This window comes from Ammodytes marinus, assembly GCF_949987685.1.
Source record: "Ammodytes marinus genome assembly, chromosome: 10".
Lineage (NCBI taxonomy): Eukaryota > Metazoa > Chordata > Actinopteri > Uranoscopiformes > Ammodytidae > Ammodytes > Ammodytes marinus.
This window is the reverse complement of record NC_137214.1, coordinates 15781804-15796732: the sequence shown is the minus strand read 5'-3', so window position 1 is coordinate 15796732 and position 14929 is coordinate 15781804. Positions and strand designations below refer to the sequence as shown.

Sequence of the window (14929 nt, the reverse complement as noted above, 5' to 3'; positions counted from 1 at the left end):
GCGCTCAGCAAGACGCGTGTCATAGCTGCGCAGGTCTGAGCAAGACGGCTCCAAGTCGAACGAGGCTACTAAAAGGTTTCCTCCCACTAACCATGATGACATGCCCACTTTATGAAACCCCGCCCCTCCAACAGCACATAACAGAAAGTTTATTATTATTATTAATAGAGATAATTGTTCTCTCTAACATGATGCTGGAATTAGTGGTGACCTGTTTTTATATGTATACATATCTCCTGATTAATATAATACAATGGTGAATGATATGTGATATCATTAATTGTTGTTGTTCTAAAAGTGTACCACATACAGCTTGGTTAATAAAATATGTAGGCCTATGGAAGCCTGAAAGATATAGGGCTGCAACACAGAGTCATAGGCAAAACAACCCCACACATTTATCTTATATTATTTACACAGCTGTTGATTTTAGGCCTACATGTCACATCACCAAAAAATAAATGCAGCAGCACTAAAACAGCATGAGTCCGGAAAAGACACTGCTGCCTTCAAAATAAAAGCTTAGTTTTTTAATAAAAGTTGTGACTAGGGCTACCGTATTATATTTTCTATATTAAAACAGACACATATTGAGTATCATTAGGCTACTTAATCCAATTATATACAAGTCTTATGTACGCTGTTTACATAAACTAGTTTGCTGACTTTGCTGTTACTTTTATCTTGTAATATAATATTGACTTTAATTTAATTAGGCTAATAGGCCTATATATTGTAGGCTACTGTCTATATAGCACAGGTCACAGTCATCTCATATACCCTGTCATGGCATATTCATATTTAGCCCTTAATGTTTATCTCATATATATTCTCCACTGTAGCCTACATGCAAATTCCTGGGCACCGAACTGCTTTTTGTAGGCCTACATCTGGTTAGATGCTACACTGCATTGTGTTGTCTCTGCGGGCCTACTCACTGTGCAATGTCAATGAAGTTGAATCTCATCTAATCTGTTTAGAAGGCTCACAAACAATTTGAATCATAATTTGTATTTTCAAGTTTATTTCATCTCTAGTCGTAGGCCTACATGTATGCGTAATATAAATAGTTATACTTCGGAACATTACACTAATTACTATTGGGCTATAAACCTTATGTTGTGTCAATATGACTAGAACACAACAGCAGCCTATTGCATAAAAGTGGAATAAAGACATCCAGGATGATTGACAAAGCCAGCCTTGACAAAGTCTAGCCTGGGCACTTTGGATTAGTCAGTTGCATAAACGCCAATCCAGGATGTAAAGTGGCTGCTTTGTCAAGCCAGGTGTAAGTAATTCTGTTAAGTGCCAGCCCACAGCTTTCAGAAGTAGACCCAAAGATCGAACACAGATTTACTGATGTAAAAATGGAAAAGACGGCCCATTTTCCCACAATGCCTTGCTAGTTTAAACCGTAAATCAGGGGGCAGTTCATTTCATACAGCAGATTTATTCTCTGCTGACTGATCTTGATGTCCCTGCATTGTTTTATGATAAAATAGTTGACAGTGAGCAGTCTGCAGGTGCATCTAGAAAATTGAATATTATGGAAAGTCCATTCAAAAAGTGAAACTTTCATAGATTCATTACAAGAAGTGAAATATGTCAGGCCTTTTTTTGGATGATTGATTGATCATGGAATAAAAAATCCAGTATCTCAAAATATTAGAATATTACATACAACCAATCAGAAAAAGGATTTATAATATAGAAATGTCGACCTTCTGAAAAGTATGTTTATTCTAGATTAATTTCACTTCATGTGTAATGAATTTCTAGAATATATTTAAGTTTCACTTTTTGAATTCAATTACAGAAAAAAGGAATTTTTCATTGATATTGAATTTTGTTTCAGATGCACCTCGATATAGTTATAAGTTCAAAATTAATTTATTTGACCCACACTTGCAACGTCATCTGCCATCGATAATCAATTGTATAAATATAGCCTCCAATATGAACAGACTATCATAGATTATTATAATTTATATCATTGCATCTTAATCTAATTATAATGAAGTTAATTATAAATGGTTCAGGTTAAATAAATAAAAAATAAGAACTATTTAACTAAATGACAATGCAGTCTTTTATGTGGTACCTTAAAACAGGCTAATGAAAATAAAGCAGTACACGGAAGATCATGGAATAACTGTTAAACACCTTCAGATCGGAGTGACAGCTGACTGAGCCAATCAGGCAACAGAATAAGTTTATCCTTTACGTTTAGCCTGGTCGGGACCAGGCTAAACGTAAAGGATACATCTCCAGGGTAACTTATGTCCCTCCGCTTTTATGCAACCGGATCATGGCTAACGCAAGCCAGGATAACCGAAATATCCTAGGTTAATCCCTTATCCTAGTTTTATGCAATAGGCCCCAGGACAGGAGGGTTAAAAAAAAGTGCATGTAGCTTTATTTTGAAAGCTGTACGTGAAGCGGATGTGTGTGACGCTGCCTTGACGCAGCTCTGATGATGCCACTGTTTTTTCCTTCAGGAAAATGAATCTGGGTCTGTGACGATAGCTTACTTCCCCCTACGTCTTGCTCTCTCTCGCTCCCTGTGGATTTATCCTCGAAGTTTTTCTCCTCTCTCGCCTCGAGAGAACCGTAAAGTGAACTTTTCTTTCTCCTTTTTCCAGTTTGAAGTCTCCAAACAGCAACATGTCGCCGCCGTCTCGAAGACTTCAGACGAAGCCTGTGATCACCTGCCTGAAGACCTTCCTCATCTCCTACAGCCTCATATTCTGGGTGAGTTGTTTCTTGACACGGGGCATAATGGGGGACAACGGTCTGGGAACAACAACGGGCTGGAAGCGGCGGCGCTGCCAACGAGGCCGACAACATATTTTCCTCAAATCACGACGCTTAAATGAGTTAAACGACGAGTTAAATCTGTTGAATAAGCAAGTAAAAAAAAAGTGGAGCCTTGTGCTGACACAAAAAGCCACTTGTATCGACCGTTAGTGCAGATGTTCTTGTTTACTTTTTTAATAACCTTTTTCAGTCCTTAAAAAAACCTGCCCTGAGTTAAAGAAGTGTCAGATATAGGAAAAACTAGCTACAACTTAAAACGTATGAGAAGTGACACATCGTCCCTCATAGGTTAACACCCTGGCTTTAATTGTTCTGCTGCCCAATTTAATCATAGGCCTATGTACAAAACTGCAACAATTAATCGATTGACAGTCATTTAGCCTAGCCTATCTTCAGCTATAATGTTTCTCTTTTTTTCAGTAGCCTAGGCGACTAGGCCTAATTGTGTAGAATGCAACCACACTTTATTTTCAACCTTTTTCTTAACAAAAAGGCCTAATGTGATGTTTTTTTCTCTCACTATTTGTCTTGATTATTTGTTTGGTTTATTAAATGGCAAACAAAAACCACCGAAAGAAAATAGGTTTGAAGTTAAGAAGTTAATTTTAAGACAAAAAGACTCATTGGAGAAGCTGATACCACAAACTTTTGGCATGTTTTTAAGAAAAAGATTTGGTAACACTTTACAATAAGGTACACAAAAAAAAGAGTAGTTACCCTTTTAAAAAGGTTAGTTTACCTTTCAAAAAAGGTTAGTTTACCTTTTAAAAAGGTTAGTTTACCTTTCAAAAAAGGTTAGTTTACCTTTTAAAAAGGTTAGTTTACCTTTTAAAAAGGTTAGTTTACCTTTTAAAAAGATTAGTTTACCTTTTAAAAAGGTTAGTTTACCTTTTAAAAAGGTAAGTTTACCTTTTAAAAAGGTAAGTTTACCTTTCAAAAACGCTAGATAAGTCTGTTAGTAGCAGGTGATGTGTCAAACTTTCATATTTGATACTAATAAGTGATCTCATCCAGCAGCTTCTTGTTAATGATCTGCGCACTGACTGTAAACTTGACGGGCTATCAATAAATTGGTGAATAATTAATAATTGGAAGTTTAGCATGAACACTATCCATTTCTTCTAATATGAGGACAACGTTTTTCATTATTATTTACAGGAACCTTTTGTGAAGTTATCACATAGGCCATTCATCTTTTGGTCTTAAAAAGTCAGAAATGTGAGAAAATGGCCGTACAATTTCCTAAAGCCAGAGGCGACATCGTCAAAATGTGTTGTTTTGACCTACCTAAATTTAATGCAGTTTTACCCTAAACTAAACATTTTAATGAGCGTTTATCTCTACTTTCTGATATTTTATTTAACAAAAAAGTTCAATCAAGACTATAACGGCATAATAATTGATCATGTAATAAATTGCCAGCTGCAGCCCCATTCCTTGTAAGGAGAATTTAGAGATAATGTTGTTGTCCGAGAAACGCGTTCAGCTGTCCTCGCTCCCTACGAGTTAATCTTTGTACCAAGCAAACAACCACCTTAGGCTGCTGCTGCTACTGGGGAACACAAAGTTCAGGCCAGGGCTTTTATCTGCTCATTTATTTCTCTCGGCTGGTTGAGCTGATGCCTCACCTCACCACGCTGATGGTTTGTGTGGGCAGCCATATAGCAAAAGATGCTGAGCTGAATAAACATCAGGCTGCTGAGGCTAGTGCAGCATCCCAGGTGTGTTTTTCCAAAAAAAATTTAAAAAGGTAAATCATCTCCAGTAATATCCGGCTGCAACTTGTTTTTAATTTCGACTAATCTGAAAAATATTTTCTTGATTTTATCCGTGTGATGTGTTTACCTAGCCTGGCTCCGCCCGCCCGCCTACTTCCGGCCAAATTTTATTTTCCCTTCAGTAGTCAGTCTGGGTGTACAGCCCATTTCCCAGTTTTGCCGGAGATTCGACAGCCGGTCCAATCAGCGAACAGAGCGAGTGGCTGAGAACGATGACGTCGAAGTCGCGCTCCAGTTTCAGTTGCCAGAAGCCGGCTCATGACACACGTGACGACCAAACGTTATGCGATTGGTTGGCTAATCCAGAGTGGCACTGGGCAGATCCAATAGTTTTAAACTTTAACAGACACCCGCCTCCATGAGTGAACGTTTGCCAATTACAGCACTGCCAGACCTTCTGTACAAATGAAATGAAGTACGATGGTCTGGTAGCACCAGGCTAGTGTTTACCCACAAAATGTCAGAAATCTGTGCGATCACAAGCTCCCAGAGCCCAAAAGTGACGTCCTCAGACAGCTTTGTTTTGTCCAACCAACAGTCCAAACCCCAGAAATATCAAATTTACTGACAAAAAAAGAGAAACGTTTTCTAACAAAATTCTCACATTTGGGAAGCTGGAAATGTTTAATAATAATAATGGATTGGATATATATAGCGCTTTTCACTCAAAGCGCTTTACAGGGTTCCAGGTTCCATTCGTTCACACACAGTCATACCGGTGGTGGTAAACTACGACAGTAACCACAGCTGCCCTGGGGCAGACTGACGGAAGCGTGGCTGCCATTCAGCGCCAACGGCCCCTCCAACCACCACCTCAAACATACAGCAATCATACACGGCAAGGTGGGTGAAGTGTCTTGCCCAAGGACACAACAACCATGAAACAGGTGGCCGGGCGGGGATCGAACCGCCAACCCTTGGATCGTTGGCCAACCCGCTTAACCACCTGAGCCACAGTCACCCCGTTTAGAATTTTTTGTTTTGAAAAACAATCAAAATAGCTGCAAATCTTTTACTTCCTGTTTTTTTCTATTTGCAAAAAAACATTAACATTGAAATATGAAACCTGTGACACAAAAAAATACAATTTTACTACTTATTCAGTTCATATTTTAGCTCTTACACGTGACTTTATTCTTAATGTTTATTCATTTAAATCATTGAAAGCAAAAAATAAATTCTGCAGACTTGATGATTCAAACAGTTTATGATTTGATATAAAGCTGATTATTATTATTTTTATCATACCTGTGTGTAAATACCCAACGTTTGTTTAGCCTGTCGTGTCATACAGTAGATGGCCCTAGAGACTTGCTGGTGTCTCTCTTTTGGGCTCTTTGATGCCTGAGCTAACTGGCCACTCTGTCTCCTTCAGGTGACAGGCGTGATCCTGCTGGCGGTGGGCGTGTGGGGGAAGGTGAGCCTGGAGGACATTCTCTCGCTGGCCGATGATGAAAGCAGCACCAACGCACCATATGTCCTTATCGGGACCGGAGCCACCATTGTTATTTTCGGACTGTTCGGCTGCTTCGCTACATGCCGTGGCAGCCCGTGGATGCTCAAACTGGTCAGTGGAGGGGCCAGTAAGTTCCCTGAAATATTCCCTTCCGATGTGACTATGTTTAATTTGTTTCCCCCTTTCATTGGTTCCTACAGTATGCCATGTTTTTGACCTTGGTGTTCCTTGCTGAGCTCGTGGCCGGTGTCTCTGGCTTTATCTTCAGACATGAGGTTGGTAACTCATCCACGCACATTAAAGGTGCACTATGTTAATTTGGGTGTGTAAGAGAAGTGAAAATGTTCCTGGGTGTTTTTCTCATAACTGAATAAACAAACTTTAGTCACAGGGATATTGGATCCCTGGAACACTGTTTGAACTTAGAAAGCTACCTGAAAAGTTACTGTTTCGCCGTTGTTGTTTACAACAGCAGGGCCCGCAGTTTTGTTTACAAACATATTCTAGACTTACATTTGGTTCCAGGTGCCTCAAACTAATTTAATTTAATTATTCAATACTAAGAATTACATTTAGAGTAAATATGTTTTGTAAACTAACTGCAGGCTCAGCAAATCAAAACAAATCCCCCTTCTCTGAAACAACATAGTGCACCTATTCATATTCTTAAGAAAAAAATGACCACATCAACTCACTAAAACATATATAATTATATATTATTGTTTTATTTTGAATTCACCAGATCAAAGCCAAGTTAGGGGATGCCTATAAGATTGCTGTGGATAACTACAATACGACGGACGGCAGCAGCACGAGCAAAGCAGTTGACGCCATCCAGAGGAATGTGAGTGGGAGGTTTTCCACTATCCAATGGTGTTGCTCTTATCTGACTTTCTGTTTGTGTCTCACTGCTCGCTGCTCGGCCACTCTTTGTGGGTCACTGGGTTTAAGTCTCAAACATTTAATAACTGCAGGTGTTTTCCCAATAGGTCATGCAAAACATCTGCAGTGACGTCACTCACTGTGTTAGACCCAACATTTATCTCTATTGGTTTTTTACCAAAAAATGTTTATATCTAGAACTCTGCAACTTTTTTCCCATGTAGCTGCACTGCTGCGGAGTGAAAAATTACACTGACTGGGAACACACAGATTACTTTAAGGAGAGTGGTATCCCTGCCAGCTGCTGTATAGACAACGCCAACTGCACACCTGAGACCCTGAAAGACCTCGACAAGGCCAAGAGCGAGGTGTATGCAACGGTGAGTTCACCATCTTGGCCCTAGGTGCACCCGGCCCAAGACAGATTTCCCCACAGGGACAATAAAAGTGTAACCTTACGTAACCTCCTCTATTGGTATAATTTTTAAATCAGTATAAGTTTGTTTTTAGGAACACACAGGGTAATTGGTTTGCTCAGAAACTGTCCAGCTGTGTTTTGTAAACAGCTTTTAAAGCCTCTCAATACATTTCTATTTGTTTTGTCCGCCGTAGGGCTGCTTCGCTCTGGTGACCGTTGTGATGGAAGGCAACCTGGGAATCATTGCAGGGATCTCTTTTGGGATTGCATTCTTCCAGGTACAGCACATGTTGTATTTTGTAGATCCGTAGAACAAACAGGACAATGCCTCTGCTTGTTCCCTGTCAGTTTATGGAAATGCTTGACTGATATTTCAATGGTTGAAATCTGGGAATGCAATGCAGCGACGTGTGCAGCTAGAGAGTCTAGCCACATCCGAAAATTCACCTTTTTCACCTCAGTGTGTGAATGTGTGTTGACTTGTATCTGTTTGGTCTTGAAAGTTTGGTTCAGTGGAATTCCCTGGCCCCTCCCTAATGATATGATAGGCCAGACTACAAAGGTATATTCTGTACGTTGAGGAGATATATAAGGCCTACAACAGTAACTTTAACCATGATAAACTGCAGGGCTACGGCTGTGTACTGACACTCCCCAACAGAAATGCACACCAGTGAGCCTTTCAGATGAGCTACAACCGCAGTACCCACACAGTAGCCCCTTTTACACAGCCAGTGAAAGCCGGGAATACTGAACTGATAAGATTGTTAAACACTTAAACAACAGGCAGCCTATGTTAATCAAATAGGGATTTTTTTGATAAGCTGGTGAACTCTATTTGATAAAATAAAGACAATATATGCACTCCTATGTCGTTGTAGTGTTTTACAGTATATGTAGCTATTGATGTGATGCTCATCAATTTTAGCCATTTTTTTCTGGCCCCTCATTTTGGATCATTTCCACCAACCGGCCCCCATTCAAAACTAATTGAATAGCCCTGGCCTAGAACATATGAGTATGAAAACAAACACAACAAGTATGTTGATAACCATCAACCGTCATGTTGTAAAACTAAGAGCAGCAGTTCAAAGGTAAAGCAGATAGCCACTGTGCAGAATCAAATCACACACACACAGGTAGAAATAATGTCAACTTTCACTTTTGTTTGTTTCTGTGAAAATATAGTTTGTGTGCACAGATATTTATAGCGCACTGATGTGATCTTAAGTGCAGCTGTGCCTGACCGTGGCTGTTGTCTGCCATTAAGTTACAGAGGAAATAGTTTTATAACTGATAGAAAAGGTTGTTAAAAAAAGCAAGAAGAGCAATGATTAATTTGGTGTATTTTGATTGTGTCTCTGTTTTCCACTCAGCTCATTGGAATATTCCTGTCCTGCTGCTTGTCTCGATACATCACCAATAACCAGTATGAGATGGTCTAATGATGACCTCCCACAGGTAAATCATATTTCACACAACTTGGCACATATTGTCACAGAACGTCTATCAGCCTTGTCTGACTTGTGTCCTGGCTATCTTTGCAGGTCACCTATAGCTGCAGCTCCTGATGAAAACTGCGTTGAAAGATTCTCCTGTGATATTTTTATTATTGTATGTATGTGCATGTGTGTGTCTCTTAGCTGATATTATTTTAGAGAGGGGAAAACACTTACTGCTGCTTCTTTTATTCAGTCTGACCAATGCCCAATGAGCAGAAGGGAATAATGTTGAAGTTATCTGCGCTTTAGTTTGATTAAAATGACAATACATGAAAGGGACCTGGACGTTATCGGAGATCGTTTGTCATTCTTGTCACTCTTGGGATTTAATTATGGATTTCCATTAATCAAAGATGTCATTACGTAGATGTTGTTGCTCTCATGAGTAATTCACTCACCGTTTCCATTCCTTGTGTTCCTTTGTTTAATACAGCTGCCTTATTTTGTAATTTTGTTAAGATTAGTCTGTAGCTGAGCATATGACATCTAGACAACAAGTTGATAAATGTTAAACACTAAGTGAATATTTATGTGCGAATGAATATAAGACAAGAGGTTGCAACCCTGAAATCACTTCCTTGTGATTTACAGTTAGGACTTTATTCTTAAGGCCAGTATTTAAAGAAAAAAAAGTGTGTATTCAATGTGTGCCAATTGGTCACCCAGACAACTTAATATCACAGTTTTTTCAGTGTTAAATTGTTATTCTTTTGTGGATGTACGTGAAATACTTGACAGAAAAATAAAGATGTATGCCAGTATCTTTAATGGTGTGTGTGTGTGTGTGTGTGTGCTCATGTCTGTCCCACAGATGCCTCCTCCTACATTCATTTTAAAACACGCTGTAAAAATATAAACATATTTTCCCAAGATATGTGAATCAGTTATTCATACAAAAAACAATGTGAAAAGTTTTCAATGTGGTAATTTAGCAAATGCATAATTTATTAAATTTGAATGTTAAGTGTTGGTAGCAGTAGGTGATATATGCAGTGCAGTCAGAAGATGTTTTTTTAGCCTAAAACTTTACAGAAAATAAAACGTCATGATCGAACAGACTTCAAGACAAATGAAGATTATACTAATCTTGAGTGAGATTTATATAATTATATTCATATTGAAATCATCATGCTCTGCCACAGCTAGAGAGAGCGCTGATACTTAGGGGTTTGCCAGCCCAGTGCACATTTGCAAGTTTTACACAAAGGTTATCTGACTTTCATGTTGCAGTCAGTAATTTAACTTTTGATACAACGTTGCATCGTCTGTGAACATGCCATGGGTGTACACCTCCAGTTGTATTTTCTATACCTCCCTATGATACCTCCATCAAGCTCCTGCACAGGCCTTCAAAAGACCCTGTTCATTTGCTCATGTGTTAAATGAAGGATACTAAAGGTAAATCAGGACATTTCTCGTCCCATGTCCCTTGTACTGTATGTAGCCTTCACCTTCACAACCACTTTCCCCCAAATGTTAGCAACTTTTTTTTTTATTATGGATCGGACGAGCCTACTCTCTGCGATGATATAGCACACAGTATGCCACTAAAATCCGCATGTAAATGAACCTGAAAGTGGCAAGTTATTTTAGACAGTAGACATCTGTTGACTATAACCGTTGGCTGATGTTTTGTAATGATCCAAGTAATAAGATAGGGGTCTCCATAAGCTTAGTTTTAGTTTAGTTGTTTTTTTCAAACGGGAGAAAATAAGAGAATAGCACACGCCCACGCTTCGTCCGCAATTACAATCATTGCATACACCTGTGCTGTTCCCGCCATCACTTTTCTGTATGTTTTAAGTGTGCGATGAACGTGCAGGCTCGACACTTGCACTTCAGAGGCGGACGGACGGAGGTGGAGCGTTTTCAAACTAACAGCATCCGGTAAGACCAACATGTCCTTTTAAATTATTCCAACTTGTGCTGGACTTGCGCATTGTAGGCTATATACATTTATATATTCCTCTTAGTGCGAGTTGTAAAATGCTTCATGGTTACTGTTCAGAGGTTTAGAAAATACTTGACCAAATGTAACCACCAGGTGGCAGCAACACACAGATGCAATGACTCAGGAGAAGAGAGAAACTGGAAATAGACCATTTTAAAGTTTGTTTTGTTTGAATACTGAGGCCAAAACAACGCATAACTTGACATAACTTGTTACTGTGCAAACTGGCCTCAGTTTTGCCTGTAGGCTACAAACGGCCTGGGAAGAGGTGAAGTAAATAGGGTGCAGCTAATTACGATCCCTTGAAAAATACGTTAGACTGGCAGCTGTGATCCGGTGTTTCATTGGTCCGTTTTGGATCAGATGCTCTGAGAGTCCGCCCTGCATCCTCCGGGCTGTCCAATTGGCTTGCTAGAACAGAGCGAAATCCAATGAGGGCGGGCGTTATTTCTTGCTTCTTTGTCCCCCACCCCTAGCCGGCTTCTCTAGTATAAAACCAACGGATCAGCTTCCGCTAGCCGGGGAAAATTTTAGTTTCCTTCAAGGCGGGTGGAGTGCAGAGCCCTGAGAAGACTTGGTTTATCAAACCAACACGCCAAGAAAAATAAAATCATCTCGGGTATACCTCGTTGTTCAAGGTTAGTCTACATCCTATTTGTTTTAAATCATTGAAGGCCTCTTGAGGGGCGATTCTTTTATTTATTTTTTTAGGGTTTTAGTATCAGGAAGTCAAGGTCATATTGATGGGATTCTAGCTCTAATGTGCAGCCAAACAAAGTGATGATTCATATTGCCTAGAAGTCGAGATGTAGTGTGGGTTTCTGCCTGTGCTGTGGATGAGCCGAGGGAGATGATGAAACATGGGGAGCTTATTTCCTGCTGTCTAGCTGTACTCTAGTGTGTGTGTGTGTGTGTGTGTGTGTGTTTTGTGTATGCTAAGCGTTTTAAAGTGCATCAAGCCTGGATTTTGTTCTACTGTGTTTTTATTTAAATATTGCGTCATAGATCAATCATTGTGCACCTTTTCCTGCATCCTCATGTTTCCGCTCTTCCTCTTGCAGATCAGCCACCTCCTAAGAACACCACTCAGCTCTGCCTATTTTTACCAGTTAACTATCCCCCAGCTCTGCACTCGTAACCACGACAACACACAAAGCCTTTCAAGATGATGCAGATCAGCAACGACCCCGCCACCAACAAGCACTCGCTCATCAACGTCATGCACCGCTTCATCGCCGCAGCCAACAACATGGACGAGACCATCATGGTGCCCAACCTGCTGCGAGACGTGCCTCTGGAGGAGCAGGCAGCCGCAGCTGAGGTGGAGCACAACAACAACAACAAGGATGACGAGCCCAACAAGCAGAGGGACATGTACGAGCACTACCTGCTCCTCAAGTCCATAAAGAACGACATGGAGTGGGGCCTGCTGAAGAAGGAGATGAGCAGCGGCGCCAGCTTCCTAGAGATGGCAGTCAAGCAGGAGGAGCAGCAGCCGGTCACCGGGGACCTGCCGCTGGACGACAACTCGGACTTGGAGCATCAGTTTCACTATCACCTCCGTGGACTGTTTGGAGTTCTGTGCAAGCTCACGCTGCAGGCCGACCACCTCACGAACCGCTACAAGAGAGAAATTGGAGGCGGAAACTTCATGAGATAGAAGTCACTACTTTTTTTTTTTTTTTTTTTTTTTCCCCTACTCCCTGAACTGCTTGACTTGCACAATGGGATGTGTTGAGAAAGGGCCCCACCTCTTCCTAATAGATCTCAATGGACAGTGAACTGACCAGGGTAACCACTCTGACTTCTCTCACTCCTGAATAGCTACACTCCAACTTCCCTGTTCTTTCCCGCCACCACCAAACATATCTGAAACCAGTGATGCCTGCACATATCCCTCTACCTATTTCAGAGTGGCAGAGGTTTACTTTGTGCTCTGGTGGAGGTTTACTGAATCTGTACCCAAGTCCGGATGAAGCACAGCTATGGTTTATGCAGAAACCTGCCCTCCGCCCACTTTTAATTTCTTTTGTCTTTTTCATTTAACATTTGAACATACATTTGTCACCAGATTGTGAATAAAAGAAGGTTCTGACTGTAGGAGAAATTGAATGCTGGTTGTTCTGTCCCTCCTGTAAAGTAAATTAAAATCTTTTTATGCTGAGCTGAAGGGCTCTTACCTGCTGAGGTTTAAAAACGTTCCACTTAGTTTTACTGTAACGTGGCGTGCCTTGACTTTTTGTATACCTTCATGCCCTGTTCAGTTACTCTCTATTGTCTGATGGCTTAAATGGTTCCTCAAGGTGCTCATGATGAAATGGTAAATTTCTTTGTCCTTGGCTATTTCAAAAAACAATTTTATATTGATGCAGAAATGCTGTAAACTAAATAAATAATTGGAAACTTGACGTTTGCTTCCTGTTGATCACTGCTGCTAACAGGAAGGATGTTGGAGGTGTTTGTCTCTTCCTGTTTTAGTTCTTGACGTTTGTACAAAAGCAACTTGACCAACTGTTTAATGTAGTTCAGCAACTTTGTAATGTTTGTGTTGAGGGATTTAGAGGTTCTTCGCTGAGGCTTCACCTAGGGAAAGTCAGAATTGGTTGATTAAAACCGTTTAATGCATATGGATGGCTGTGCACTTTGGCAAAGCACGTTCAATGTGTTTAACACCTTTTCATATAATATCATGCAGCCTGCTTGCCCTTAAAGGTGCTGTAAAACAAGTGTTGTCCCAATGTAATGCGTATAAACAACATGGCACATTACATTATTTATCTTTTCAAGCAAACTTCTGCATCAGTATTGAGAATAAAGCCAACTTGTGTTTTTCCTTCAGAAAAAAACTAAATTCAAAAGCTGAATCTAATTTCTTATCGATCATCTTGTGTAAAAGCTGAAACACTGCAATAAAATGTGTCCCTACTTTCACATGTAACATGTCAGTAGGTAAAGCACCATTTCCAGACAAAACAATATTTGTGTCCACTCATTTTCCATCTCAATTTAATGGCCCTGACATTTTACAGTCAATATAATCCTCACATAATAATGTAAGGCTATAAAAGCTGTAAAGTGCATTGACCCATCAGAAGTGATAAGACTTTATTGGGTTAGGACAAACCTGCAAACAAGTGGCACAGAACATGAACTTTAAAACCTATATAGGAGTTTTGAGAAGATTTAAAGGATATCAATCACATTTGTGCAGCTTTGTCATATTGCACATGATGGCTGAGTATGAAACATTAATTTGCTAAATGTTGCTCATAGTGGGTTGAGCTGGCACATCTATCCATCAGTAAGTGAACCCTCCCCTTAGCAACAGCTCCACCAATCCGGTCGCAAAGGTTTCCCCCCCCCCCCCTCTCAAAGGCACAGTGGTGATGATTAGGAGGTTGTAGTGTGATGAAGGGAATCCAGGAAGCGAGTGGAGGGTAGCCATGTCAAACAAACCGGCCAGCTTCAGCAAGCACACTGGGCCTGAGAGTTTGCATAAAAAGTGCTGTGGTGAGCTCTGTGATGTGAAGCTGCTGTCCTCCTCTTTTTCCACTAACAATGGGCCATACAAATGGCTGCGACTCAAAATGGCTGTGCTGGCCAGTGAGCCTCAGCCCACTCAGATAAACTGGGTCAACCCAACTGGTGACAGCTGGCCAGACAGTGAATGTGAATAGAAATGGGGTTTCTAATCTTTCAAGATGTTTACTGCAAAATAAAACAAACAAGTATACATATTTAAAATTAATTGAATGTGTTATTCAGTCCTGACTTGAAGCAAAAGCTAAAAAAAAATTGGAAATCTGCTTTTTTGCTGAGAGTTAAATGAGAAGATTGATAGTCTACCAATCTTGTGAAAATAAAGATGAAACTACAGCCAGCAGCTGGTTAGCTTAGCTTAGCATAGCATAAACACTAAAAACAAGAAACAGCTCGTCTAGCTCTGTCCAAAGGTGACAAACTGAACTTACCAGCACATCAAATGCTTACTAGTACTGTACATATTTTTTTTATTCCTACAAAAGTCTAAAAACAACAAGCTGCTTAAGCTGTTGAGGTTACCTACAGCCTTGTCTGGGGGGAAGCCCCATAAAACCTGGCTGCTGGGCGGAACCAGCGGAT

The 14929-nt window shown here is 40.3% G+C and overlaps 2 protein-coding genes across 3 annotated transcripts; both read left to right on the top strand.

Annotated features, from left to right (window-relative positions):
- The first annotated feature begins 2491 nt into the window (after positions 1–2491).
- Positions 2492–9617, top strand: tspan6 (tetraspanin 6). Its single transcript, XM_080035128.1, has 8 exons — positions 2492–2754; positions 5974–6165; positions 6255–6329; positions 6797–6898; positions 7161–7316; positions 7549–7632; positions 8731–8815; positions 8902–9617. The coding sequence occupies exons 1-7, from the start codon at positions 2668–2670 to the stop codon at positions 8797–8799; spliced, it is 765 nt and encodes a 254-aa protein (XP_079891254.1). The 5' UTR covers positions 2492–2667; the 3' UTR covers positions 8800–8815; positions 8902–9617.
- Positions 9618–11303: 1686 nt separating this feature from the next.
- Positions 11304–13769, top strand: mid1ip1l (MID1 interacting protein 1, like). 2 transcript variants are annotated; one of them, XM_080034982.1, is made up of 2 exons: positions 11304–11445; positions 11869–13769. In XM_080034982.1, exon 2 carries the CDS (start codon positions 11973–11975, stop codon positions 12465–12467), a length of 495 nt encoding a protein of 164 aa, XP_079891108.1. In that variant the 5' UTR covers positions 11304–11445; positions 11869–11972; the 3' UTR covers positions 12468–13769. The 2 variants fall into 2 exon arrangements, with proteins under 2 accessions (XP_079891108.1, XP_079891109.1); XM_080034983.1 differs by having other exon boundaries at positions 11310–11445; positions 11874–13769.
- The last annotated feature ends 1160 nt before the right edge of the window (positions 13770–14929 follow it).